General features: G+C 47.0%; 4 protein-coding genes across 4 annotated transcripts in view; 2 read left to right on the forward strand and 2 right to left on the reverse strand.

Moving 5' to 3' along the window:
* The window catches only part of LOC310827696 (uncharacterized protein), a 751453-nt gene that overhangs the window by 604223 nt on the left and 121494 nt on the right, over positions 1 to 25736 (forward strand). The gene's annotated exons all lie outside the window — the stretch shown is intronic.
* The window catches only part of LOC310827855 (uncharacterized protein), an 89069-nt gene that overhangs the window by 3206 nt on the left and 60127 nt on the right, over positions 1 to 25736 (forward strand). The window lies entirely within an intron of this gene.
* On the reverse strand, positions 1607 to 6659 carry LOC310827764 (uncharacterized protein). Its single transcript, XM_083704176.1, has 6 exons — positions 6636 to 6659; positions 6349 to 6430; positions 6007 to 6089; positions 5752 to 5878; positions 2336 to 5110; positions 1607 to 1982 (listed from the first exon to the last, which is right to left on the reverse strand). Exons 2-5 carry the CDS (start codon positions 6425 to 6427, stop codon positions 3702 to 3704), a joined length of 1698 nt encoding a protein of 565 aa, XP_083560302.1. The 5' UTR covers positions 6428 to 6430; positions 6636 to 6659; the 3' UTR covers positions 1607 to 1982; positions 2336 to 3701.
* LOC310827688 (uncharacterized protein) overlaps positions 15983 to 25736 on the reverse strand; it is a 91071-nt gene continuing 81317 nt past the window's right edge. The window contains exons 7-8 of the mRNA XM_083703997.1: positions 19036 to 20022; positions 15983 to 18950 (exon numbers count right to left, since the gene is read on the reverse strand). Coding sequence (XP_083560123.1) covers positions 18725 to 18950; positions 19036 to 20022 — 1213 coding nt within the window. The 3' untranslated portion in view covers positions 15983 to 18724. The remainder of the gene's footprint in view (positions 18951 to 19035; positions 20023 to 25736) is intronic.

Consider the following 25736-nt stretch of genomic DNA (forward strand, 5'->3'; position numbering starts at 1 on the left):
TGGGGAGGGAGGGGCTTTGGTTCTGGAAGACTTGTCCCCCCCCCATTCTTCATCTCCTCTCTAGGAATTCGGCTCAGTTCCTTTTAACCCTTGGCGAGCCAAAAATCCCAAGCTCACCCCCCCCTCTCTCTCTGCGTCTTCTTCCTCGCGCATTGCTGCCCCCCTCCCCCCGATGCTGTATTTTGGGGGATCTCAGCTGGTCTCTCCCTTGGCCAGAAAAAGCTTGCAGGGGAAGTGTGCCCCCCCCCGGGCTGCATCTCCTTTCATCCCCATCCTTGCCTTTTGTTTGTTGTTGTTTAGTCGTTTAGTCGTGTCCGACTCTTCGTGACCCCCTGGACCAGAGAAGGCCAGGCATTTCTGTCCTCCACTGCCTCCCGAAGTTTGGTTAAACTCATGCTGGTAACCTCCAAAACACTATCCAACCATCTCGTCCTCTGTCGCCCCCTTCTCCTTGTGCCCTCCATCTTTCCCAACATCAGGGTCTTTTCCAGGGAGTCTTCTCTTCTCATGAGGTGGCCAAAGTCTTGGAGCCTCAGCTTCAGGATCTGTCCTTCCAGTGAGCACTCAGGGCTGATTTCCTTCAGTATGGAGAGGTTTGATCTTCTTGCAGTCCATGGGACTCTCAAGAGTCTCCTCCAGCACCAGAATTCAAAAGCATCCATTCTTCGGCGATCAGCCTTCTTGATGGTCCTTTTGTTTGGCTGTTGCCAAAACCAGACAAGAAGGAACCAGATCCCACGTGCAGCTGAGTCCCGTTCACGGATCGCCCTTCCCCGCAAGGCTGCGGGCCTGGCGAGTTGAAGGATGGGGAGGGGGTGGATGTAGGGGGGGGGTCCCACCCCTTCAAGGAGCGTCCCTGTCCCACCCCCTTCCTTCCTTCCAGTCTTCTGGGGGCCTGATCCTGGCTTCGATGCTTTGGAGAGGGCCTTTGCAGGTGGGGATGTGCGCATGAGTCTGGGGGGGGGGGGCTGAGCAGAAAGGAAGGCGGCAAGCGGAGAAGACTTTTCCTGCTGCCTGATCCCCCACCCCCCACCCCCGCCCTCCATCGGCTGGGAAGACATGGTGGCCCTTGCCGGTGGATCGGGGAGACAGGGGAAGGGGGAGTCTGTTCTTTTGGGGGCGTAGTTTCTTAAGAGAGTTAAAAAGAAAGGGCACCGTACAACAATGAGGATCTAGCGGGGGGGGGGGCTGTTGGGGCTCCGTGCAGCCTGAAAGTTAGGGAGAGCAGATTGAGGAGCTGGGGGGGGGGAGCGGTTTCCTGCGAGTTGTGGCCCGTCCCAGGTGAAGCCCGAGTCTCTGGAGTCTGCACCTCCTCCTTTGAAGCCCAGAAAGAGACCTCTGCCACTGTAATCCACTGGTCTACAGATGCCTCAGAGGTTGAGACCCGGGGGAGATGTCCTCAAGGTCTGAAGTCCCAGGTCCTAGATTGATGTTGTTTAGTCGTGTCCGACTCTTCCTGACCCCCTGGACCAGAGCACGCCAGGCACTCCTGTCTTCCAGGTCCTAGATAGCGGTTCCCAAACCGCTGCCACCACCCCACCCCACCACAACACCCCTAGTGCCTCCTACCACATAAAAGCATTATTCAGAATAAAACACAATAAAATTCTAAACTGCAACAGTTGCACATTTATTCAAAATCCAATTAAATATACAGTGGTACCTCGGGTTAAGTACTTAATTCATTCCGGAGGTCCGTTCTTAACCTGAAGCACCACTTTAGCTAATGGGGCCTCCTGCTGCTTCCGTGCCGCCAGAGCACGATTTCTGTTCTCACCCTGAAGCAAAGTTCTTAAACTGAAACACTATTTCTGGGTTAGCAGAGTCTGTAACCTGAAGCATATGTAACCCAATGTAGCACTCTATGTAGTTTAATTAATTCATGACAAAACCAATGAACTTGATCAAGTGGTATCAGCTTTTCAAAGTCTGGGAGTTGTGTACACTGCCACCCCTTTGCCTCTTAGTGCCCCCCAGGAACACTAGGTAAAGGTAAAGAGACCCCTGACTGTTAGTTCCAGTCGCGACCGACTACGGGGTTGTGGCGCTCATCTCGCTTTATTGGCCGAGGGAGCCGGCGTACAGCTTCTGGGTCATGTGGCCAGCATGACTAAGCCGCTTCCGGCGAACCAGAGCAGCGCACGGAAACGCCGTTTACCTTCCCGCCGGAGCAGTACCTATTTATCTACTTGCACTTGGACGTGCTTTCGAACTGCTAGGTTGGCAGGAGCTGGGACTGAACAACAGGAGCTCACCCCGTTGTGGGGATTCGAACAACTGATCTTCTGATCAGCAAGTCCTAGGCCTTCAGTGGGGTGTCACCCATTGTGGGGACGACTGACCTAGAGGAGGCACAGGTTTTAAGTGTCAAGGTGGAGCATTCAAGGGGCAGAGCCTAAGGTTAGCGAATAGTGAGCCACATCCATTGGTAATTCCAGGCCACCCCTGAGACAACTTGTATGTTGTTGTTTTTTAAAAAGGGGGGGGCTTATATGTATATCCTAACCCATAAATATGATATTATTATCATAATACTAATGTAAACATCTTTAGCCAACTACATTTTGTATTAATTTGTTCCAAATATTGACATATTTACAAGCAGAGTCTACGTCTGTAAGCAGTCTGTCCATAAATTGCAAGTGCTATCATATTATTAATCCGCTGATTAAAGGAGATCATTTCTTTGTTCTTCCAGTTCATCAATATCAGTCACTTAGCTACCATTTTCGTTGTCCCGTTAACTTGCATATAGTAGGTATCTAGTTCACAAAAATATTCTCTGCTGAAAATTTTAGTTTCTTCTACAAACCAGCACTTTCTCCCAAAACCTAGTACTGTTAGGTATATAAAAAGGTAAAGGACCCCTGGACAGTTAGGTCCAGTCAAAGACAACTATGGGGTGCGGCGCTCATCTCGCTTCAGGCCGAGGGAGCTGGCTTTTGTCTGCATACAGCTTTTCCTGGTCACGTGGCCAGAATGACTGAACCGCTTCTGGAGCAACGGAACACCATGACGGAAGCCAGAGCGCACGGAAACGCCCTTTACCTTCCCGCCGCAGTGGTACCTCTTTATCTGCTTGCACTAGTATGCTTTCAAACAGCTAGCTTGGCAGAAGCTGGGACAGAGCAATGGGAGCTCACCGCTGTCAAGTGGATTTGAACCACCAGCCTTCTGAATGACAAGCCCAAGAGACTATAAACCAATGTTTCAGGGAGACATTGTCCTTACCACATCTCCAGCATAATGCAACCTTAGCAAATCCTTTTTATACAGACCTCTATGTGGAGTCCAATAGATTCTAAAATACGTTCCCACTGTGCAGGTAATATTGACATTTCTCTGACTGAAGCTCCTTCCATGTTAAAAGCTTTGATATGGTTTCTCCCTTTAAGAATCATTTGGTGGACTGTGAGGGTGGCACTATGACTGAACCTTTTTCCACATTCAAAGCACTGATACGGTTTCTCCCCTTTATGAATTCTTTGATGAGAAGCGAGACTTTCCTTCTTGGTGAAACTCTTCTCACATTTTGAGAACTGATATGTTTTGTCCCCTGTGTGAATTCTGTGATGGGAAGTGAAAGTTACTTTATGGGTGAAGCTTTTCCCACATTCTTTTTAAATCGCTGTATGTATTCTTTGATGCACCCTAAGAACGGCACTCTGACTGAAGCTTTTTCCACATTCCGAGAACTGGTATCATTTGTCCCCTATGTGAATTCTTTGATGGACTAAGAGCTTGGCGCTATGACTGAACCTTTTTTTACATTCAAAGCACTCATAGGGTTTCTCCCCTGTATGAGTTCTTTCATGGGAAGTGAGACTTCCCTTCTGGGTAAAGCTCTTACCACATTCCATGCACGAATAAGGTTTCTCCTTGCTATGAGTTCTTTTATGGGAATTGAGATGTGAGTTCCGACTGAAGCTCTTTCCACATTCCAAGCACTGAAATGGCTTCTCCCCTGTATGAATTTTTTTATGGGAAGTGAGAGATAATTTAATGGTGAAGCTCTTTCCACATTCCATGCACTGAAATGGCTTCTCTCCTGTATGAACTCTTTGATGGTTCTTAAGGCTAGCACTGTGACTGAAGCTGTTTCCACATTCCAAGCAATGAAATGGCTTCTCACCTGTATGGATTCTTTGATGGGACATGAGACCCGCTCTCTGACTGAATCTCTTCCCACATTCCAAGCACTGAAATGGCTTCTCCCCTGTATGAATTCTGTGATGGAAAGTGAGATTTAATTTCTTGGTGAAGCTCTTCCCGCATTCCAAACACTGAAATGGCGTCTCCCCTGTATGAATTATTTGATGCGCTTTAAGGTTGACACTCTGAGTGAAGCTCTTTCCACATTCTAAACACTTATATGGTTTCTCCTCACTGTGAGTTATTTGATGGGAACTGAGGTAAGATTTCCGGCTGAAGCTTTTTCCACATTCCAAGCATTGATACGGTTTCTCCCCTTTATGAGTTCTTTGATGAGAAGTGAGAATTTCCTTCTGAGTGAAGCTCTTTCCACATTCCAAGCACTGATACGGTTTCTCCCCTGTATGAGTTCTTTGATGTAAAGTCAGACTAGTCTTCCAACTGAAGCTCCTTCCACATTCCAAGCACTTATACGGTTTTTCCCCTGTATGAATTATTTGATGGAAAGTCAGATTTTCCTTCCGAGTGAAGCTCTTTCCACATTCCAAACAGTGAAATGCCTTTTCTGCCATATGTGTTGTTTGATGGGATGTGAGATGGACCCTCTGACTGAACCTCTTTCCACATTCCATGCACTGAAATGGTTTCTCTCCTGTATGAATTCTTTGATGGGACCTGAGACCTGTGCTCTGACTGAAGCTCCTTCCACATTCCAAGCACTGATATGGTTTCTCCTGCGTATGAATTCTTAGATGAAGAGTGAGACTATCCTTCCGATTGAAGCTCTTCCCACATTCCAAGCACTGATAGGATTTCTTCTTAAACAGATTTCTTTGGAGGGGAGTGGAATGGCAGCTCTGACTTACGCTCTCTATACACTCCAAATATGTATATCGCTTCTCCATTGTGTAGACTTTGTCATGGTCTCCCTTGTTCTTCATTTCGGAAACATCACCATCTGTAACAGAGAAACAGATCACAGCTTTAGAAAGAAAGGCAGCCCTCGATTATTGAACAATGCTAATTAATGCTTGGGACAGAGGAAGAACTGAAGGGAATTAAATGTAAGGTCTTACTACAAGCTTCACAGCTTTTGTTGACAGGCATTAATGAACATATTTATGGGAACCTGAGTGTCAGGAGTGGGGCAGCAATAAATCACACGAAGTAAGTGAAGTTAACTCTTTATGAGAAGAAACTGGCTGCTCAGAAGTGTCAGGCTTCACCATCACAGCAACACTTCTCAGTAGGTCTTGCCCCAATGACTCTAGGATTCTATGATTCCAACATCAGTCATCTCTTTGGTAAATCAAAAACTAACAGAAGCTACCTCAACTTCCCGAACGTCTCTAAAGCCTGAATTTCAAAACCTAAGCAGTTCGAACCAGCCAGATCATGATTTTTAAAAGCAAAACTGGAGGAAGAATATTTACAGACAAAACAGTAGCTAACTCTCCAGTCACAGTTCACTGTGAGGCTGTCAGAACACCAGATGCTGTGGATGTTGTTGTTTAGCTCCATTAAAACACTTGAGGTTCATCTCATAGAGATCCATACTGAATTTCAAAAAAGATATTGTAATCCAAAAGGCAGCCTTACTGAGAGAGTCCATAATCCCACGATTCTCCTCCATGACTTCCTTATGCAGAGCTCTCTGGTCAGGATCCAGCAACGCCCACTCCTCGTCTGTGAAATGAACAGCTACTTCTTCAAAACACACCGGACCCTAAAACAAAAAGGGAAAGGTCCCCTTCTTAGACAACATACAGATTATCTACTACACATTGCTCTGTTGTTTTCTGCCTGGCTGCCCCATCTCACAGCCTCTTTTCCCACAATGCTCCTTCTCCCTACCTGATCTGGTTCCAGAGCTGATGTTTCTCCTCTGCCTTCATGCAAAGATGGAGGAAGGGGTCTTGGCAGCATCATTCTGTCACCTGTGAGAGACAAAGGGAAGTGGCAGGCCATTAGCACATGCTTTCCTTCGAGGTGAAGCAGTGCACCTCTAACTACAGGGGGGCCTTAGAAAAAGTCTCACCTACTGAGTGCCTTTTAACATTTGTATTTAAAAATACATGTCCCTCATTTGAGATCTTGGACCCAGGTGTCCTCCCCAAAAGATGAAAATAACCCATGGATTGGTTTCCAAATCCACAGAATGTGACCAAATGGAGAAAATAAATCCTTCCTCCTTACCCAGCGGCCTCTCTTTGGTGTCTAACGGAGGCCTCTCTGCCTGAGAGGAATCCAGGCCCATTTCTGCAAAGATAATCATTTCCTGAAAGAGCAACAAGGATTGAAAACAGAGAATGGAGAGGAAGATAAGATAAGAAAAGGACTGGGAGAGGCAAAAGCTTTAGGGGTACCCGATATCATTCCTTGGAGGCTTTCCAAAAAAGATTGGGGGATTAAGAGAGAATTTTGGGATACTCTCTCTCATGTTCAGAGCCCCTTTGGAATATCCAGAGGAAAGTCTCTCTCACCTGCTGCTCTGCCTGCTTCCTCTCCTCTGCCTGACTCAGGAGGAATCCTTCGGCCAGGGCCACTGCCTGGGAACTGGTCTCCGCTCCACATTCCCGCACCCAGCTCTCTATCTCCGGTGGAAGGACAGCCAGGAACTGCTCCAAGATCACCAGGTCCAGCATCTCAGCTTTCGTGTGCTTTTCTGGCTTCAGCCACTGACAGTCAATGTGGTAGAGTCGCCTGCAAACCTCTCGGGGTCCTTTCGCCTCCTGGTAAAACATTTGCCTGAACTTTTTTCTCTGTATATCTGAGCTGAGGGTGTCCTCCTCACCCAGGATCTTTTGCATGGAGCTTTCCCAGAATCCCCCACTGCTCCCAGTTTGGATGGCATGGCCTCTTCCTGCTTCAGGGCCAGCTGAGTCTTGCTCATCCATCTGGGCCCTCAGGAAGCTTCCAAGAGGTCGGAAGGAATCCCTTGTTCTGCTGCCCAGTTCCGTCTGTCCTAAGCAGAGGCGTCTGCAAATCCTACAAAGCAAATACATTGTTCTGTTATGAAACAGATACACGGTCAAGAGAATAAAAAGGCTTCCTGAGAAAGTGTGGGTGAATCTTGCTAGGAACCAGGGCTGGACTGAAACATAGCCCAGACTCTGAACTTTCTTTTTCCAAAACGGAAAAGGAGAAGCCAGCATCTAGGCCAGACACACCCAAACTCGGCCCTCCAGATGTTTTGGGACTCCCAACACCCATCATCCCTAGCTAGCAGGACCAGTGGTCAGGTATGGTGGGAATTGTAGTCCCAAAACATCTGGAGGGCCGAATTTGGGGGTGTCTGATCTAGGCCTTCTAGAAGGGAAATTACCATGCAAAATTTGCAGGAAACATAAGGAATTTCTGTTGAATGAATCTGCCTGGTTGCTCCTGCCTTTCAGTGTTTTCAGTCAAAGAATGAAGTCAGAACAGTGACTGACAAGTGAGTCATTTCTACGAGTGTAATTTTGACATTAGGCTATAGCCTCTGGAGCCACAGCTGGCGCAGCTTGATCTCGCCCCCAAAGGCACACTCTCCCATTGTCTCCTGAGACAAGACGGATACCAACCATCCCTGGGATCCTCAAGCGTTGCTCTCTGTCCCATCCCCACTTCAGGGCCCACTTCCTTCCTGCTTTTGTCTCATTTCCTAGTACCTGGAATCTGCAAAGTTCTCAAGGCAGGCTACCGGGGTGGGATCCCTTTTTCTTACCTATCTAGCCACGCCCTGAGGGCCAAAGGAAAGCACTAAAAAGTGAGTCAAGAAGGGCTCACACTCCTACTGGGATTGTAAGGGACAATTTCCAGCCCCGGCTACTTTGCCAGCCACAGTCCCCTTGGGACAGAGATGGCGTGGCCAGGATATTCCATGCTCAGGATGACATGGGGTTCTTGCAATGTCCTCTATGTGGAACTGCCCTTGAAGAAAACTGGCCCAAAATGCGGTGGCCAGATTATTGGTTAGGTCCCCTTTCTTTATAAATGGCATTTCTATCCCATATTTTCTCCAAGGAGCTCAAGGTGGCCTCCATGGGTCTACCCTGTCAGGCTTGCTGTCTCTCCCACATACACACACTCGACACGACAAGACACTGGCCATTAATTACTTCATATTTATTAGTCCATCACAAGCCCCAGTTGGAGCTCAGCAATTTCAGTCCTCGCTGGACGATGGAGTTGCCCGGACTGGGCCCCTCCTCTTCCTTCCCCAACAAGGAAGCCCCCACCGTTTCTTTCTCTCTTTCCTGGCCAACCTGTGAGTTTGGGGCGATTCCACCCCCCCTTACTTCCTCAAAGTCTGTATCACTATCAGAACTGGCAAGTTGCCTTCTGCCCCTCTGGCTCTCTCTTTCGTTTTTTCTCTGTGTCCAGAGATCAGGGGACTGCTGCTCCCTGCTTCTTCTCCCTCCCCTCTGAATTCCACGCTTATTTGTTCTCTCTCTGTGCCTGCTTTCATTTGCTGTCAGTGAAGGAACGGTAGCTGACATACACCTGCTCATGGAATCCCTCTCATTACAACCCTTGAGAGCACATTTAATTTCTGTTTTAAAAAGCTGAACTGGCTGCCATTCATTTCCGAGCCCAGTGCAAGGTGCTCATTTGAGTGCTTCACTTTGGCCCCCAAATATCTGAAGAGCCACCCCCTTTCCTACAGACCCTCCTGAGTGTGAAGGTTGGCCAAAAGAACCTCTTGGTAGGCTCTTTTCTTAAAAATAAAAAATAAAAACTCCATCTTCCTGTTCCCTTATTCTATTCATTAAATTTGTTAATTCTACGTATTCCATCAATTTCATCTGCTATTCCGCCTCTGGTTAGTATTGTTCCCTCTTTCTATTTTGGAGCATATGGCATTCTGGCTGCCGTACTTACTGTATGTAGGGAAACAGATTCTTTTGATCTGTGGGAACATCTGTTCCTAGTATTCTTAATAAAATGGTTCTGTACTTTTAATAAAGGTCTTTTTAAACATTTATTTCATTTAATTATATATCATCTCCCATAAATCTTTGGCTTATTTACATGTCCACCACATATGATAAAATGTATCTTCCATTTCTCAATGCTTCCAACAGGGACCTGATTCTGATCTATACATTTTTGCTAGATTACTTGGTGCTAGGTACCACCTATATATCATCTTAGTCCTTTTTCCACATTCCCGCCCCCACTCAATTCTATGTTATGTCCTACATCTCTCGCCCAGGGTATCTCAGCGGATTTACCCAACTCATCCTTTGTTTCCCACTCCAACAATAATTTATACATTCTACAAATTATTATTTTTTCTGTAATATCTCTAAGTTCCCTTTCAAATTGTGAACTTTGGAGTCATGAAACCATATTCCTTATCCATGTTAAAGATTCTGTTTAGTTGATAACAGTGAAAACAGTCTGTCACCGCACAGCTAACATCTTCGGGTTTCTTCTTTCTTGCTTTGTAAAGTTCAATAAGTCTCTCTATGTTGCCCATGTTCCGTCTTTTCATGGATATTGCTTCAGCAGGTGAAAGCCAAAGTGCTGCCTTCCTTTCAAGCAGGTTTTTAATATTTGTCCACTACAAATTCTTCCTAACTACATGATTCAAATAACTCTTACGTATTTTAGCTTTACCATGCCATAGACATGCATGCCAAGCGAATTTAGCATCCTGGTCCTCGTCTTGGTAATTTCACCCCCTTGAGAGATTTGGGTGGGGTTGGCCCAAGAGCAGGCATCCTGGGGGCAGATCCCCCATTGGGGGATTCCCTCCCCACAGAGGCAGCTCCCCCTCTTTCCCATGGCCTCTGACAAGAGAGACATGTGTTTTCAGGACCCAGCCTATTCCTCTGATTATTATTTGTTTTGACTTTAAAAAATATTTTAAAATGGTTGTAAGCTGCTCTGGGTAACAAATGGAACAGTGGTAACAACAGAAACAATAACAGACAAAAATAATAATAATCTGCAGCATCAAGCATGGAAAATAAAGAAACAAATAAAACCTCAAATTACACACAGAGCCTCAAAAATAGAGGCAGGCGGAGGGGCAGTTGGATTCTGCATTGAGCATTTGGCTTGATCGGGTTGATTTTAATTGAAACATAAATCATTATCTTTGCTTGGAAAGCCCCTCTCACGTTCCATCATAGAATCATAGAGTTGGAAGAGACCACAAGGGCCATCGAGTCCAACCCCCTGCCAAGCAGGAAACACCATCAGAGCACTCCTGACATATGGTTGTCAAGCCTCTGCTTAAAGACCTCCAAAGAAGGAGACTCCACCACACTCCTTGGCAGCAAATTCCACTGTCGAACAGCTCTTACTGTCAGGAAGTTCTTCCTAATGTTTAGGTGGAATCTTCTTTCTTGTAGTTTGGAACCATTGCTCCGTGTCCGCTTCTCTGGAGCAGCAGAAAACAACCTTTCTCCCTCCTCTATATGACATCCTTTTATATATTTGAACATGGCTATCATATCACCCCTTAACCTCCTCTTCTCCAGGCTAAACATGCCCAGCTCCCTTAGCCGTTCTGAATAAGGCATCGTTTCCAGGCCTTTGACCATTTTGGTTGCCCTCCTCTGGACACGTTCCAGTTTGTCAGTGCCCTTCTTGAACTGTGGTGCCCAGAACTGGACACAGTACTCCAGGTGAGGTCTGACCAGAGCAGAATACAGTGGCACTATTACTTCCCTTGATCTAGATGCTATACTCCTATTGATGCATCAATGGACGAACACTTTATATTTTTTTCACTGGTAACAAACAAGGAAAAAGGACTGTTTCACCCCACTTAATCTACGCACTTAATCTGCTTCATTGACTATGCAAAGGCCTTTGACTGTGTCCACCACAGCAAACTATGGCAAGTTCTTAAAGAAATGGGAGTGCCTGATCACCTCATCTGTCTCCTGAGAAATCTCTGTGTGGGACAAGAAGCTACAGTTAGAACTGGATATGGAACAACTGATTGGTTCAAAATTGGGAAAGGAGTACGACAAGGCTGTATATTGTCTCCCTGCTTATTTAACTTATATGCAGAATTCATCATGCGAAAGGCTGGGCTGGATGAATCCCAAAACAGAATTAAGATTGCCGGAAGAAATATCAACAACCTCAGTTATGCAGATGACACAACCTTGATGGCAGAAAGTGAGGAGAAATTAAAGAACCTTTTAATGAGGGTGAAAGAGGAGAGCGCAAAATATGGTCTGAAGCTCAACATCAAAAAAACGAAGATCATGGTCACTGGACCCATCACCTCCTGGCAAATAGAAGAGGAAGAAATGGAGGCAGGGAGAGATTTTACTTTCTTGGGCTCCATGATCACTGCAGATGGTGACAGCAGTCACGAAATTAAAAGACACCTGCTCCTTGGGAGAAAAGCAATGACAAACCTAGACAAGCAATGACAAACCCAAACCTCTCCATTCTGAAGGAAATCAGTCCTGAGTGCTCACTGGAAGGACAAATCGTGAAGCTGAGGCTCCAAGAAGGAGAAGAGAAGACTACCTGGAAAAGACCCTGATGTTGGGAAAGATGGAGGGCACAAGGAGAAGGGGAGGACAGAGGACGAGATGGTGGGACAGTGTTCCTGAAGCTACCAGTATGAGTTTGACCAAACTGGGGGAGGCAGTGGAAGACAGGAGGGCCTGGCGTGCTCTGGTCCAGGGGGTCACGAAGAGGCGGACACCACTAAACGACTCAACAACAACAACCACAATCTACGCACAACCCCAGGGGTCCTGACTAGGCGTTTGGTTATGTGATGCTCAGTGTTGTCTGTTAACTCTGCTCCGTGCTGTTTGCCCTTTTTCTGCTTTTGCTTAAACCTAATCACGAAGCAAGAAGTCAGACTCTGTCTGGCCTCTAATAATGAAGATTACGTTGTAGGTATTTCCACAAACCTGTTGTGCTGTTTTTGTGATGTACCAATGAAAGGGCCCCAAGCCCCTTACGGGGAAGAGAGGGGAGACTCGCCAGATCTCAGAAGGGCCCGCCGAGGCAGCGCCTGCGCAGGAAAATGAAAAAAAGGTCTTTTATTTTTGGCGCATATCTTATTTCTGAATGTTTCCGTCCGGCCACAACCTCTTATCAACAAAAGTGACAGCTGCATAAACCTAAATGCGGTTTCTCTGCTTGCCATTCTTTTCTCCACAAAGCGCAGAGCATCCATTGTTACAAAGGGAGGTAATTGCAGCCCTCCTGCAAAACCACCCGCCCCCCCGGCTTTGCAGGGAGCAAGGAGGGGGTGCAGGACCCTGGGGGGCACGCATGATCTGAACACGGCCCCCCTGCAGCCCTGGGACCCCCAAAGGGAGGAGAGAGAGAGGAGACTCACCCGATTGCAGCAGGAGCCACCCAGGCAGCAAAGCTGGCAAAGGAGACACACAAAACATCCACGCCCCGCTTGCAGGAAGTGACTGGGGAGGGAGGGGCTTTGGTTCTGGAAGACTTGTCCCCCCCCCCCCATTCTTCATCTCCTCTCTAGGAATTCGGCTCAGTTCCTTTTAACTCTTGGCGAGCCAAACATCCCAAGCTCATCCCCCCCCCTCTCTCTGCGTTTTCTTCCTCCACAGCCGGAGCCCAGGAGGAGCCCCGCGCATTGCTGCCCCCCCCCCCCAGATGCTGTATTTTGGGGGATCTGAGCTGGTCTCTCCCTTGGCCAGAAAAAGCTTGCAGGGGAAGCGTGCCCCCCCCCCCCCGGCTGCATCTCCTTTCATCCCCATCCTTGCCTCTTGCTTGGCTGTAGCCAAAACCAGACAAGAAGGAACCAGATCCCACGTGCAGCTGAGTCCCGTTCACGGATCGCCCTTCCCCGCAAGGCTGCGGGCCTGGCGAGTTGAAGGGGGGGGTTGAAGGGGGGTGGATGTAGGGGGGGGTCCCACCCCTTCAAGGCAGCGTCCCTGTCCCACCCCCTTCCTTCCTTCCAGTCTTCTGGGGGCCTGATCCTGGACGCCCAGGAAGACACCTCTGCCACTGTAATCCACTGGTCTACAGATGCCTCAGAGGGTTGAGACCGTGGGGAGATGTCCTCAGGGTCTGAATTCCCAGGTCCGAGGTAAAGGTAAAGGGACCCCTGACCGTCAGGTGGCCGACTACGGGGTTGTGGCGCTCATCTCACTTTAGTGGCCGAGGGAGCCGGCGTACAGCTTCCGGGTCATGTGGCCAGCATGACTAAGCCGCTTCCGGCGAACCAGAGCAGTGCACGGAAACGCCATTGACTTTCCCGCCGGAGCGGTACCTATTTATCTACTTGCACTTTGGCGTGCTTTCGAACTGCAAGGTTGGCAGGAGCTGGGACCGAACAACAGGAGCTCACCCCGTTGTGGGGATTCGAACAACTGATCTTCTGATCAGCAAGTCCTAGGCCTTCAGGGGGGTGTCACCCATTTTGGGGACGACTGACCTAGAGGAGGCACAGGTTTTAAGTGTCGAGGTGGAGCATTCAAGGGGCGGAGCCTAAGGTTAGCGAATAGTGAGCCACATCCATTGGTAATTCCAGGCCACCCCTGAGACAACTTGTATGCTGTTGTTTTCTGAAAAAGGGGGGGGGATTATATGTATATCCTAACCCATAAATACGATATTATTATCATAATACTAATGTAAACATCTTTAGTCTACTACATTTTGTATTAAAAAGGTAAAGCGACCCCTGACCATTAGGTCCGGTCGTGGCCAATACTGGGGTTGCGGCGCTCATCTTGCTTTATTGGCCAGACCGTTATTGTCAAGATTCAGGAGATCTAGCCACAATGAATTCCCTACCAACAAGAAATGGTTTGACCGTGAATGCATCCAGGCAAAACTTATACTCAGGGAATGCTTTAAGGTCTTCCAGCAAAATCTACCAACCTTAAGACCCTTGAAACAGTACAATCAAAATTCTTAAGATCATTATTTGCTACCCCAAAGTGTACACCTAATGCAGTCTTAAGGCAAGAGGCAGGACTGCCCAGAGTGGAATTAAAAGTCTGGGAGCAAGCAATATCCCTCTGGCTGAAAATCCATTACAATCCTAAGGGACTGTCACCTTACTTCCTGGCCGCAGTTCCCTATCCTCCTTGGCTTATGCAAATAACTAACAAGATCAAACAAATTGGCCTAAACCCTGAAAATCTTTTTACTGGAACTCTGAACAAGGCAAAAGTAATTATCACTCAGAGACTCTACGATGTCGAATTACAACAAGAAGACGCCCTACTCCGGGAGACGTATAGATGTTTAAAAGCTTGGTCTAATTTTGCAGCTGCCCCTTACTTAACTAACATCACTAACGGGCTTTCTCCAGAGCCCGCTTTGAGACAATGCCCTCAGCAGTGCTGTACGGCAAATTTACGCGGGTACCAATGCATGCGCGTCTCTGCCCCTGTATGTCTAATAAGGTGGAATCTGTCACTCACATCCTTCTATTTTGCGAATTCTATAGTGAAGAACGAGTTCAACTTATTTTGCCGCTTTTATCAAAATTTATACCCCTTCAACATTATTTGGAATCCTCCCCCGAAATTCTATGAAAATACCTTCTGGAAGATTCCTCAAGCTCAATATCATATGAGGTGGCCAAATTTTGCACTTTAGCAATCAGGAAGCGTAAATCTCTTTTGTTGAATGGCACACTGCGAAGTTCCCTTGTGTAATTTTTTTTTCTTGATGCTGTTGTTGATTTCCTTTTGTTTGATCTTGTGGTGTTCTGTGTCGCTGGCTTTTGCCGCAATAAAACTTGACTTGACTTGCTTTATGGGCTAAGGGAGCCGGCGTACAGTGTCCGGGTCATGTGGCCAGCAGGACTAAGCTGCTTCTGGGAAACCAGAGCAGCGCATGGAAACGCCGTTTACCTTCCCACTGGAGTGGTACCTATTTATCTACTTGCACTTTGACATGCTTTCGAACTGCTAGGTTGGCAGACCGAGCAACGGGAGCTCACCCCGTCGCAGGGATTCGAACCGCCGACTTTCTGATCGGCAAGTCCTAGGCTCTGAGGTTTAACCCACAGCGCCACCCACGTCCCTTTATTGTTAGTAGGTAGGTGTAAAAAGTATTCCCTGGCTTTCTAGTTTCTATCACTTGCTCCAGAGTCAATACACCTGTTTCCATTAAATTTTTCCATAGTACCATCTTTTTAGCAATTTTGAATATAGGGTTTCCCCACAGGGCAAGTTTGGCATGCGAGTAGAGATCAACTTTATTTTTATTAGACACAATACGTTCCATATCTTTCTAACTGACTTAGTTGTTTCTAGAGTCACCTGGGATTTCAAATATTTTGATCCTAGTACAGTGGTACCTCTGGATACGAACAGGATCCGTTCCGGAGCCCCGTTCGCATCCAGAAGCGAACGCAACCTGCGTTTGCGCATGTGCAGGTCGCGATTCGCCACTTCCGCACATGCACGTGACGTCATTTTGACCGTCTGCACATGCGCGAATGGCGAAACCCAAAAGCGATCAACCTGAAGCACATGTAACCCGAGGTATGACTGTATTCTCCAGCCCACCCAAGGGGCTGTATGTGCATATTCTAAGGTCACCCACATCGGAAAATTAAGACCAACAATGAGTTTCCAGTATTTAATACATGACAGTAGATATGTATAAAGTAGATAAGTATAAAGTAGATAAATATAAAGGCATTTCCCAAACAGGGAGTTTATCATTTGAAAACATGAGATATAGAAACTGCAAGTCCTCTCAAAATATAAATTAATCTGGGAATTATATTCATTTTGAGAGCATTCCACCTTCTCCAAAGTGTAAGGTTCAATGACTTCTGTATACCAATATATGAAGAAATCTCTTTTATTATTTTATTTATATTAAGTGTGACTTACTTTTTTTATCTCATGGTATTAAGCTGCTTGGTATTAAGCTCCCTAGATATTGTAGAGATTTGGAACAAATCTGGAATTGATATTCCTTGAAGGAATGTGCAATCAGATTTTGGCCTACTGGCATCAATTCTGATTGGACCAATTAACAGAATAATAGAATAGAATAACCTGATATTTTACCAAAAGCATCTATCATTTGAAATAAACAATAAAACTAGTTTATATTCAAATGTATTGTGAACTACTCTGTGAACCTCAGTGTTGTCTCATGGTGAAAGCCAAGCGTTCTAAGCAGATACTGAAAAGCGATGGCGAAATAGGACATCCTTGTTTGGTTCCTCAGGCCTGAGGAAAGGTGGCAGAGAGATTACCATTCTCTTTGACTCTTGACGTAGGTGCTTCATAGATTACTTTAATCCCTTTTAAGATAACCAAAGGAAATTCAAATCTAAGTAAAGCTACTTCCATGTACTGTTTACAGATTTTGTCAAAAGCCTTTTCAGCATCTAGTGATATAATTACAAACTGGTCTTTATCTTTATTTTGATCTACCAAATCCACCACTAATCTAATATTATCTGCAGTTTGTCTTGCTTTTATAAAGCCAGTCTGGTCACCCTTGACTGGCTATTACCTGATGAATTTGCTAGAGTCCTTCCCAAAGTGTCCAAAGCTCTTGGAAAAAATGCTCCATAAACTTAGTTGCTTGAGCCCAAGTAGGAGAATTGGTAACCCCATTACTATCCATGAGAGTTGAGATTCCAAAATAGTGAGGCTTTTACTTGAGTTGTTTTCACACAAGACAACATGGATGTTCTCCCTCTGCTGCTGGCTTTCTAGCTGTAGCCTTGAAGCACACTCCTCCGATCCTCTCCCTGGTGCTGATCCTGCCTTCCCTTCCTGACAGCTGGGGACCTGAGCACTAAGGAAGTTCTCCGGCTGGTGCGGTGGTCAGTTTCCCTCGGATAGAACACCCATGTCCCACTCAAAGGCTTTTCATTCTTCCACTCTCCCTTCTCCTCTTCAGCAGTGCAATGCAGCAGCAGACAAAGCTGATCCTATTCTAGGCTACAACAACCGAAGTGTAGTGTCTGGATTGAGGGAAGAAATAGTCATGCTGTATTCCAAGTTGGTTAGACTCCACCAGAGTTCTGTGTCCAGTTTTGGGCACCACAATTTAAGAAGGATATTGACAAGCTAGAACATGCGCAGAGGAGGGTGACCAAGATGATCAAGGGTCACATGGAAGATGGAGCAAGCTTGTTTTCTGCTGCTCCAGAGGGTAGGATCCAAATGGCTACACATCAGGAAGAAAATTCTGATGGTGACCTCTCCTTCCTTGCAGGTTCATCACCAGAGGTTGAACGACTATCTGTCAGGCATGCTTCAGCAGACACTCCAGCACTGCCACGGCCCTGGTAGTCCCTTCCAACTCTACAATTCTCTGTTTCTATGCCTCTCCTAATAGGCATCCTTTAATGGGAAGCGAGTTGGGCTCTCTGACCGAAGCTCCGTCCACATTCTGAGCACCGTTATGCTTTGTCCCCTGTGGGAATTCTTCCATGGGCTGTGAGACTTGTCTTCTGGGCAAAGCTCTTCCCACATTCCAAGCACTTATATGGTGTCTCCTCCCTGTGAGTTCTTTCATGTGAAGTGAGACTTCTCTTCCAACTGAAGCTCTTATATGGCTTCTCCGCTGTATGAATCCTTTTTTTTTAAATCATTTTTTTTAGATTTTTATTTTTTAACAATGTCTAAAATCAATACATTACATTCAGATTTCAATTTTCCCCTTCCCTGCGGACTTCCCTCAACTTCCATCACTAGTTTATTACATCTTATATTACATTCTGCTGTTTATATTTACTTCTATATTGTCATATTAAGTTTCCTGTTTTTGTAAAGAAAATTGCAAATGTTTATTTAAATCCTGCCAATTACTCTTTTTGTTGTTGTTTCTGCAGATATGATGTAAAAGGTTCCCATTCTTTTTCAAAGTCACTATTGTCTTTCCCCTGACAGTTTATCTGTTAGCTTTGCCAACTCTGCATAGTTCATCAGCTTCTCTTGCCATTGTTCTGTAGCCTTACGAGGCTTTGCCCTCGGGTGGGGAAAAATATTGCGCCCGGGAAAGGGAAAATGGGAGTCAACAGACACTCAAGGAATAGTTTCGAAGAAAAAGCTTTATTTCTACCATCCACGAACTGGTAGAAGGAGCAAGTGTGATAGTTCACAAACAAGCACAAGTTCACAACCATTTGCACAGAGTATATATTTCCCTTCCAGTTCCCTCCCCTTTCTCCTCCTTCTGAAAAGTTTCTGCCCCATGTGTCTCCTTAGCATGAACAGAAAGTTCCTGTCTCGGGACTATTTTGGACTCTTGGCACCCTTCCCAGGAAAGGGCAATGGGAGCGGTTCAGCATGTCCAAAGATGTTGCAACTGAATGAGATAAAAGTCAGTTCTCAGGCTTGAGTATTCTTGGCAACGACAGAGCCTATTCATTAGCTTTTTGAAGCCTTCTCGTACCGATAAAAGAATAACATTTTTCCTATGCATCTTGTGAGAAAAGCAGAGAAGAGCAGAGAAAAGCTGTTTTGGATTTTTTTTAGAAGACAAAAGGAATTTTGGACAGTTTTGAGGCCTGGGGTGATTATTGGGGGGGGGGTAACTTCGGGCCTAGGTGGGGTCAGCTGTCCTCACCTCCTTCAGTTCCTTTGATGATATTTCCCCAGTCTTCCAGTTCTGGAAGACTGGTACGCTGTATGAATTATTTGCTGGGAAGTGAGATGGGCGCTTCGAATGAAGCTCTTTCCACATTCTGAGCACTGGTATCATTTGTCCCCTGTGTGAATTCTTTGATGGACGGAGAGCTGGGCGCTCTGACTGAACCTTTTTTTACATTCAAAGCACTCATACGGTTTCTCCCCTGTATGAATTCTTTGATGGGGAGTGAGACTTTCCTTCCAAGCGAAGCTCTTTCCACATTACATGCACTGATATGGTTTCTCCCCTGTATGAATTCTTTGATGGGGAGTGAGACTTTCCTTCCAAGCGAAGCTCTTTCCACATTACATGCACTGATATGGTTTGTCCTTGCTGTGAGTTCTTTGATGCGAACTGAGGCGGGAGTACTGACTGAAGCTCTTTCCACATTCCAAGCACTCAAAGGGCTTCTCCCCTGTATGGATTTTTTGATGGGACATGAGACCTGCTCTTTGAGTGAAGCTCTTCCCACATTCCAAGCACTCAAAGGGCTTCTCCCCTGTATGGATTCTTTGATGACGCATGAGACCAATTTTCTGACTGAAGCTCTTTCCACATTCCAAGCACTCAAAGGGCTTCTCCCCTGTATGGATTCTTTGATGACGCATGAGACCTGCTCTATCAGTGAAGCTCTTCCCACATTCCAAGCACTCAAAGGGCTTCTCCCCTGTATGGATTCTTTGATGTGAAGTCAGACTTTCCTTCCAGCTAAAGCTCTTCCCACATTCCATGCACTGATATGCTTTCTTCTCGCTGTGACTTCTTTCATGGGAAGTGAGACTTCCCTTGTGACTGAAGCTTTTTCCACATTGCAAGCACTGATATGGTTTCTCCCCTGTATGAGTTCTTTGATGTAAAGCCAGACTCATCTTCCAACTGAAGCTTCTTCCACATTGCAAGCACTTATACGGTTTTTCCCCTGTATGAATTCTTTGATGGTAAGTCAGACTTTCCTTCCGGGTGAAGCTCTTTCCACATTCCAAGCACTGAAATGCCTTTTCCGCTGTATGAGTTATTTGATGGGATGTGAGACTTATTTTCTGGATGAAGCTCTTTCCACATTCCAAACACTGATATGGTTTCTCCCCTGTATGAGTTCTTTGATGTAAAGCCAGACTATTCTTCCTATTGAAGCTTCTTCCACATTGCAAGCACTTATACGGTTTTTCCCCTGTATGAATTCTTTGATGGGAAGTCAGACTTTCCTTCCGGGTGAAGCTCCTTCCACATTCAAAACACTGAAATGCCTTTTCCGCTGTATGAGTTGCTTGATGGGATGTGAGATGGAACCTATGACTGAACCTCTCTCCACATTCCAAACACTGAAATGGTTTCTCCCCTGTATGAATTCTTTGATGGGTTGTGAGATGGGCACTCTGACGGAACCTCTTTCCACATTCCAAGCACTGATATGGTTTCTCCCCTGTATGAATTCTTTGATGAAGAGTGAAATTCTCATTCCAACTGAAGCTCTTTCCACATTTCATGCACTTATAGGGTTTCTCCTTGCTGTGAGTTCTTTGATGGCCTGTGAGACTTTTCTTCCGGATGAAGCTCTTTCCACATTCCAAGCACTGATAGGGTTTCTCCCCTGTATGAATTCTTTCATGGGCTGTTAGATTGACCTTCCAAGCAAAGCTCTTTCCACATTCCAAGCACTTATAGGGTTTCTCCACGCTGTGAATTCTTTGATGGGCACGGAGATAGGATTTCTGAATGAAGCTCTTTCCACATTCCAAGCACTGATATGGTTTCTCCCCTGTATGAATTCTTCTGAAGCTTTCTATACGCTCCAAATATTGATACTGCTTTTCCATTGTGTAAATCTGGTCTCCCTCATTCTTCCTTTCTGATTCATCACCATCTGCAACAAAAAAGAAACAGATCACAGCCTCAGGGACTGAATTTCAAAAAGAATTCCAAAAGAGATATTGTAATCCAAAAGGCAGCCTTACCAAGAGACTCCATGATCCCACGATTCTCCTCCATTACTTCCTTATACAGAGCTCTTTGGTCAGGATCCAGCAACTCCCATTCCTCATCTGTGAAATGAACAGCTACATCTTCAAAGCACACCAGACCCTAAAATAAAAAGGGAAAGGTCCCCTTCTTAGACAACATACAGATTATCTACTACACATTGCTCTGTTGTTTTCTGCCTGTTCATTGCTGTTTTGTTTTAATGTAATTGTTTTGCTGCACATTTTTATTATGGATGCATATTTTTATGTTTTAACAAAACTGTATTTTTGCGTGTATTTTAAGGACTGGTATTAAGCGTTTGGGGGAATGGATGGAATGCCACATAGTGATCTTCAAATACCGTATTTTTCTCTCTATAACGCGCACATTTTTTCTCCCACAGAGTAAGGGGAAATGTCTGTGCGTGTTATTGAGCGAATGTGTGGTCCCTGGAGCTGACTGGCCTGAGTGCAGGGGCAAAAATCAGGCAAAAATCAGATCGCATGGAGGAGGGAAGGCTGCAGAAGCAAGGCTGCTGCTTTCCTGCATTCTGCCTCAGGGTCTTACTGCCCACCTGCTTCTGTTTTCGGTTGCTGTGTTTGCTCAAACGCAAGAAAGAGCAGGGAAATCCCCTGCCCTCCTGGCAAGCAGAGGGGAAAGGAAAGGATCGCGTCCTTCCTTCTAATTCCTTCCTAGTCACACTGCGCGCAGGCTCCAGCCCACCTGGCTGAGGTTCCGTCGGCTAGGAGCGCAGCCGACAGCCACCACACCCTCCTCTCCATGCTCCGGTGCTGCTGCGTCCAGCATTCTAGGGACTCGCAGGCAGCCGGAAAACATGCAGGTTGGAGGGGGGGGGAGGCTGGCTTGGGAGGGGGGAACTTTTCCCTTCCTTTCCTCCCTCCCGTTAACCCCCTCTCCTGCATTGTTAGCCAGCTGCTTCTCCGCACACCCCTCTCGTGCTCCTTGTCCCTTCTGTTTTTCATTCCCTCCCCACTTAAAACGTGGTAACAAAGCACGGATCCACATTGATCCTCAGGATCTTTGCATTGGGTCACCCCAAATTCACCATCAGATCACATAGCATGTCCATGGCTACAGCCTGCACCAAAAATGTAAAGGGATTAGGGGTTGCTTGTGCGTAAGCGCCAAAACCGCTCCAAGCTGAGTAGTTGGCTAAAACTTTCCCTGACCAGACAGCCCTTACTTCGTGGCTGCCTTAATCACTGGCAGAATCCGTCAGTGGGCGTTTCCTGAACTTCTTCCAACATAAGAGCTCCTTGACAGAAAGTCTCCGCCTGGATTCCCTGCGCGACAGCTTTCTGCGCAGAGTGGGCGTCCCCAGGGGAGGTCCCGAGCTCTCTCCACTGGTCTCGCTGGAAGCGTCCCTGCGCCTTCCCTCCTCCCCTGCTGGTTCCCTCCCCAGCGTCCGAGAGCCTCTCCACCACCCTGCGCTCCGATGGCAGTTCCCTGACATCCACCTCCCCTCCAGGACCCTGAAGGAACCTTCCCCATCTTCTGATGACTCGAACACTGCTCTCCACCTGCTACTACCTCTTCCCACTGGAGAATCTTCCCAATCCGATTCCACCCCTTCAGACACTTCTCCTCCCTCTTGCCCAGACGCTGGAAAGCCCACAAACTCCTCTTCATCGTCTGTGGTGCCAAATTGCTCCTCCCAGAATCTCGCTAAGGGTCTGGGCCTCCTTGGGAACCTGCGGTGAAACTCTTCCAGGAGAAACTCATCCTCGATGGTTTCCGCTGGCACCCATGCATTTTCCGACTCAGGCTCCCCCTCCCAAGCCACTAGATACTCCACCTGTCTTCCCTTCCACCTTGAATCTAGTATCTCCGCTACGTGACTGCTGCGCTCCCTCTCCTCTACCTGTGGGTGTATGGGAACCTCTCCTTCTCGTCCCTGAAATTCCCTCCCTGCCCGGTATGGTGAGAGTAATGACCTATGGAATACTGGGTGTAGTTTCATGTTGTCAGGCAGTTTGAGCCTAAAGGCCACCGGGTTCACCTGCTGTTACCTTGAAGGGTCCCAGTCGCTTAGGCCTTAATTTCTTGCAACCTCCCTTGAACGGTAACTCTTGGGTTGACAACCACACCTGGTCCCCCACCCTTATGGTCTCTCCTTCCCTCCTGCTCCTATCTGCCTGCCTCTTGTACACTTCCTTAGCCCTCTCCAAGTTCATCTTAAGCTGTTGGTGCAGGGCTTCCATCTCTTCCACAAACTGTTCACCTGCGGGCACACTCCATCTCTCCTCCCCTTCCCCTGGGAATGCTCTGGGGTGACAGCCATAATTGGCCATGAACGGGCTCATTCCTGTGGACACATGCTCCGCGTTATTGTAGGCAAATTCGGCCAATGCCAATTTCTCTACCCAGTCATTCTCCCTCTTGCTGACGTAGCACCGTAAGTATTGTTGGAGTATACTGTTCGCTCTTTCTGCCTGCCCGTTGGTCTCCGGGTGCCTGGCCGTCGAGAAATTGACCTCTACGTGAAGTAGGCTCATGAGCTTCCTCCAGAACCTGGAAGTGAATTGTTTCCCTCGGTCTGATAAAACCCTCAAGGGGGCGCCATGCAGCCTGAAAACGTGTTCCACAAACAGCTTGGCGGTTTCCTCCGCCGTCACTGCATGTGAGCAAGCGATGAAATGGCACATCTTAGTTAACAAGTCGACTACTACCATGACGGCGGTCTTGCCCCTTGACTTGGGCAAATCGGTCATAAAATCTATGGACACTGCCTCCCATGGTCTTTCTGGTGTGGGTAATGGTTCCAGTATCCCCGCTGGTGCCGCCCTCTCCCCTTTGGCTCTCTGGCAGCGGTTGCACCCCCTTATATATTCTCGTACATCTTCCCTCACCTTTGGCCACCAGAACTGCCTGGTGACTAACAACATGGTTTTGTGTTGCCCAAAATGTCCTGCCATGGGGCTGTCGTGCAGTTGTTTGAGTACTCTACTCCTCAAGTCCCCCTCTGGTATATACAATGCCCCCCTGTAATACAGTGCCCCATCCTTTTCCTCAAACCCCCCCGGGTTTCCTCCTGCCCTCCTGAGTTCCCTGATCTTGCTTTGGGCGTACTTGTCGTTTGCCGTCCCCTCTGCAAGCTCCCGTCGCCCTACCAACACTCCCCCCCCACCCATCGGTCCTCGGGTATCACATGTCGTTCTTCCGGCGCTCCCTCTCCTTCCAGATACTCTGGCTTCCGGGAGAGGGCGTCTGCTCTGACGTTTTCCTCCCCCGGTATGTAATGAATCTCAAAATGGAATTTGGAAAACTCCTGAGCCCACCGCACCTGTCTCTGATTGAGTACCCTCGCCGTTCTCCAGTATTCCAGGTTCTTATGGTCCATGCACACCTGGATCTTGTGCTGCACCCCTATCAGCAAATGTCTCCAGCGTCGAAACACTTCGTAGATAGCCAGCAGCTCCCGGTCATACACCGTGTAGTTCTGCTCCAACTTGTTCAACTTCCGGGAGAAAAAGGCACAAGGTCTCCAACCGGACTGGTTTCCTCCACCCGGCTGGAGCAGTACTGCCCCCACCACTCTGTCCGATGTGTCAGTCTCCAGCCTCATTGGCTTCTGCAGATCCACGTGCAAGAGCTGCTCTTCTGAAGCGAACGCCTTCTTTAGCCTTTCAAAAGATTGCTGTGCTTCCTCCGTCCAGACGAACTTCTTCTTGCTACTGAGGCAATCTGTGATGGGTGCCGTTAAGTGGGCAAAGTTCTTGATGAACTTCCGATAGAAGTTCCCAAACCCCAGGAACCTCTCCACGTCCTTCTGGTCTTGGGTGTCTTCCATTCCAGTACCGCTTGTACCTTGCCTGGATCCATAGCTAGGCCCTCGTCTGACAATTGGTACCCCAGGAACTCGACATCTCGGGTGTGGAACTGGCACTTCTCCAGTTTGACCCACAGCTGGTGCTCCTGTAGCCTCTTGAGCACTTCCCGGACATCTCTGACATGTTGCTCCTCGTCCTCCGAATAAATCAACACATCATCTAAAAAGGCCACGCAGTTCTTGTACAGCAAGGGCCCCAGAACGTGATGCATGAAAGATTGGAAACACGCTGAACCCGCTTGGAGTCCAAAGGGTATAACGAGATACTCGAAGGCCCCCAGAGGGGTGAACATGGTGGTTTTCCATTCATCTCCCTCCCTCATCCTGATCAGATTGTACGCCCCTCTTAGGTCCAGCTTGGTGAAAATCTTTCCCTTCCTCACCCTGGTCAAAATGTCGTCAATCCTGGGCATGGGGAAGGTCACTGGTTCCGACACCGAATTAACGGCCCGGAAGTCTACTACCAGCCTGGGTTTATTAGTGTCCTTCTTGTCCACAAAGAACACTGGACTGCCCCCCACCGCCCTTGATTCCCTTATGAACCCTCTTTTCAGGTTCTTGTCTATAAATTCCCTCAACTCCTGCATCTCCCTGTCCGACATGGCGTACAGTTTGCCCACTGGCAGCTGGGCTCCTAGGAGTAGGTTGATTTGGCAGTCAAAGGGTCTTACTTATTAATAAAAAATTAGGACATGAATTTATTTCACCTGACATAGTGAAAAAAAGAGGAGTGGTTATATATGCAAAGGATAGACTGATGCCGAAACAAATATTTAAAGATGAACAAGGAAGATATCTGGCAATTGAAATTCAATTACAAGGCCAGAAATTTTTGATTCTAGGAATATACGCACCAAATGAAGGCAAATCCGAATTCTTTAAAAAGTTGCATGAGATTTTGCTGGATTACATGGATTCAAATATAATTTTGATCGGAGATATGAATGGAGTTGTCTCTACAAACATGGATAAAGCACAAAGACATGTAATTTCTAAAGACGGAAGGCTACCAAAAACCTTTTTTGAGATGTAATGGGGATATTGGGCACCCCTGCCGTGTCCCTTTTTCAATAGGTAGTTCATCAGTAACCACATTATTTACAATTAACTTTGCCTTTTGTTCCGAGTAAATTGCACCTATACCATTTTCAAACTTTTGGCCTACCCCCATCCCATGGAGATTCTTCTTCATAAACTTCCAAGA

This window comes from Podarcis gaigeae, assembly GCF_964106915.1.
Source record: "Podarcis gaigeae genome assembly, chromosome: 12".
Lineage (NCBI taxonomy): Eukaryota > Metazoa > Chordata > Lepidosauria > Squamata > Lacertidae > Podarcis > Podarcis gaigeae.

Excerpts from the sequence above, each read along its gene's own strand:
- LOC310827764 (XM_083704176.1), bottom strand. The coding sequence starts at position 6,427 with ATGATTATCTTTGCAGAAATGGGCCTGGATTCCTCTCAGGCAGAGAGG. Across the intron at positions 5,879-6,006 it reads CAGCTCTGGAACCAGATCAG|GGTCCGGTGTGTTTTGAAGA; the intron begins GTAGGGAGAAGG and ends TTTTTGTTTTAG. Across the intron at positions 5,111-5,751 it reads TGGGATTATGGACTCTCTCA|ATGGTGATGTTTCCGAAATG; the intron begins GTAAGGCTGCCT and ends TCTCTGTTACAG.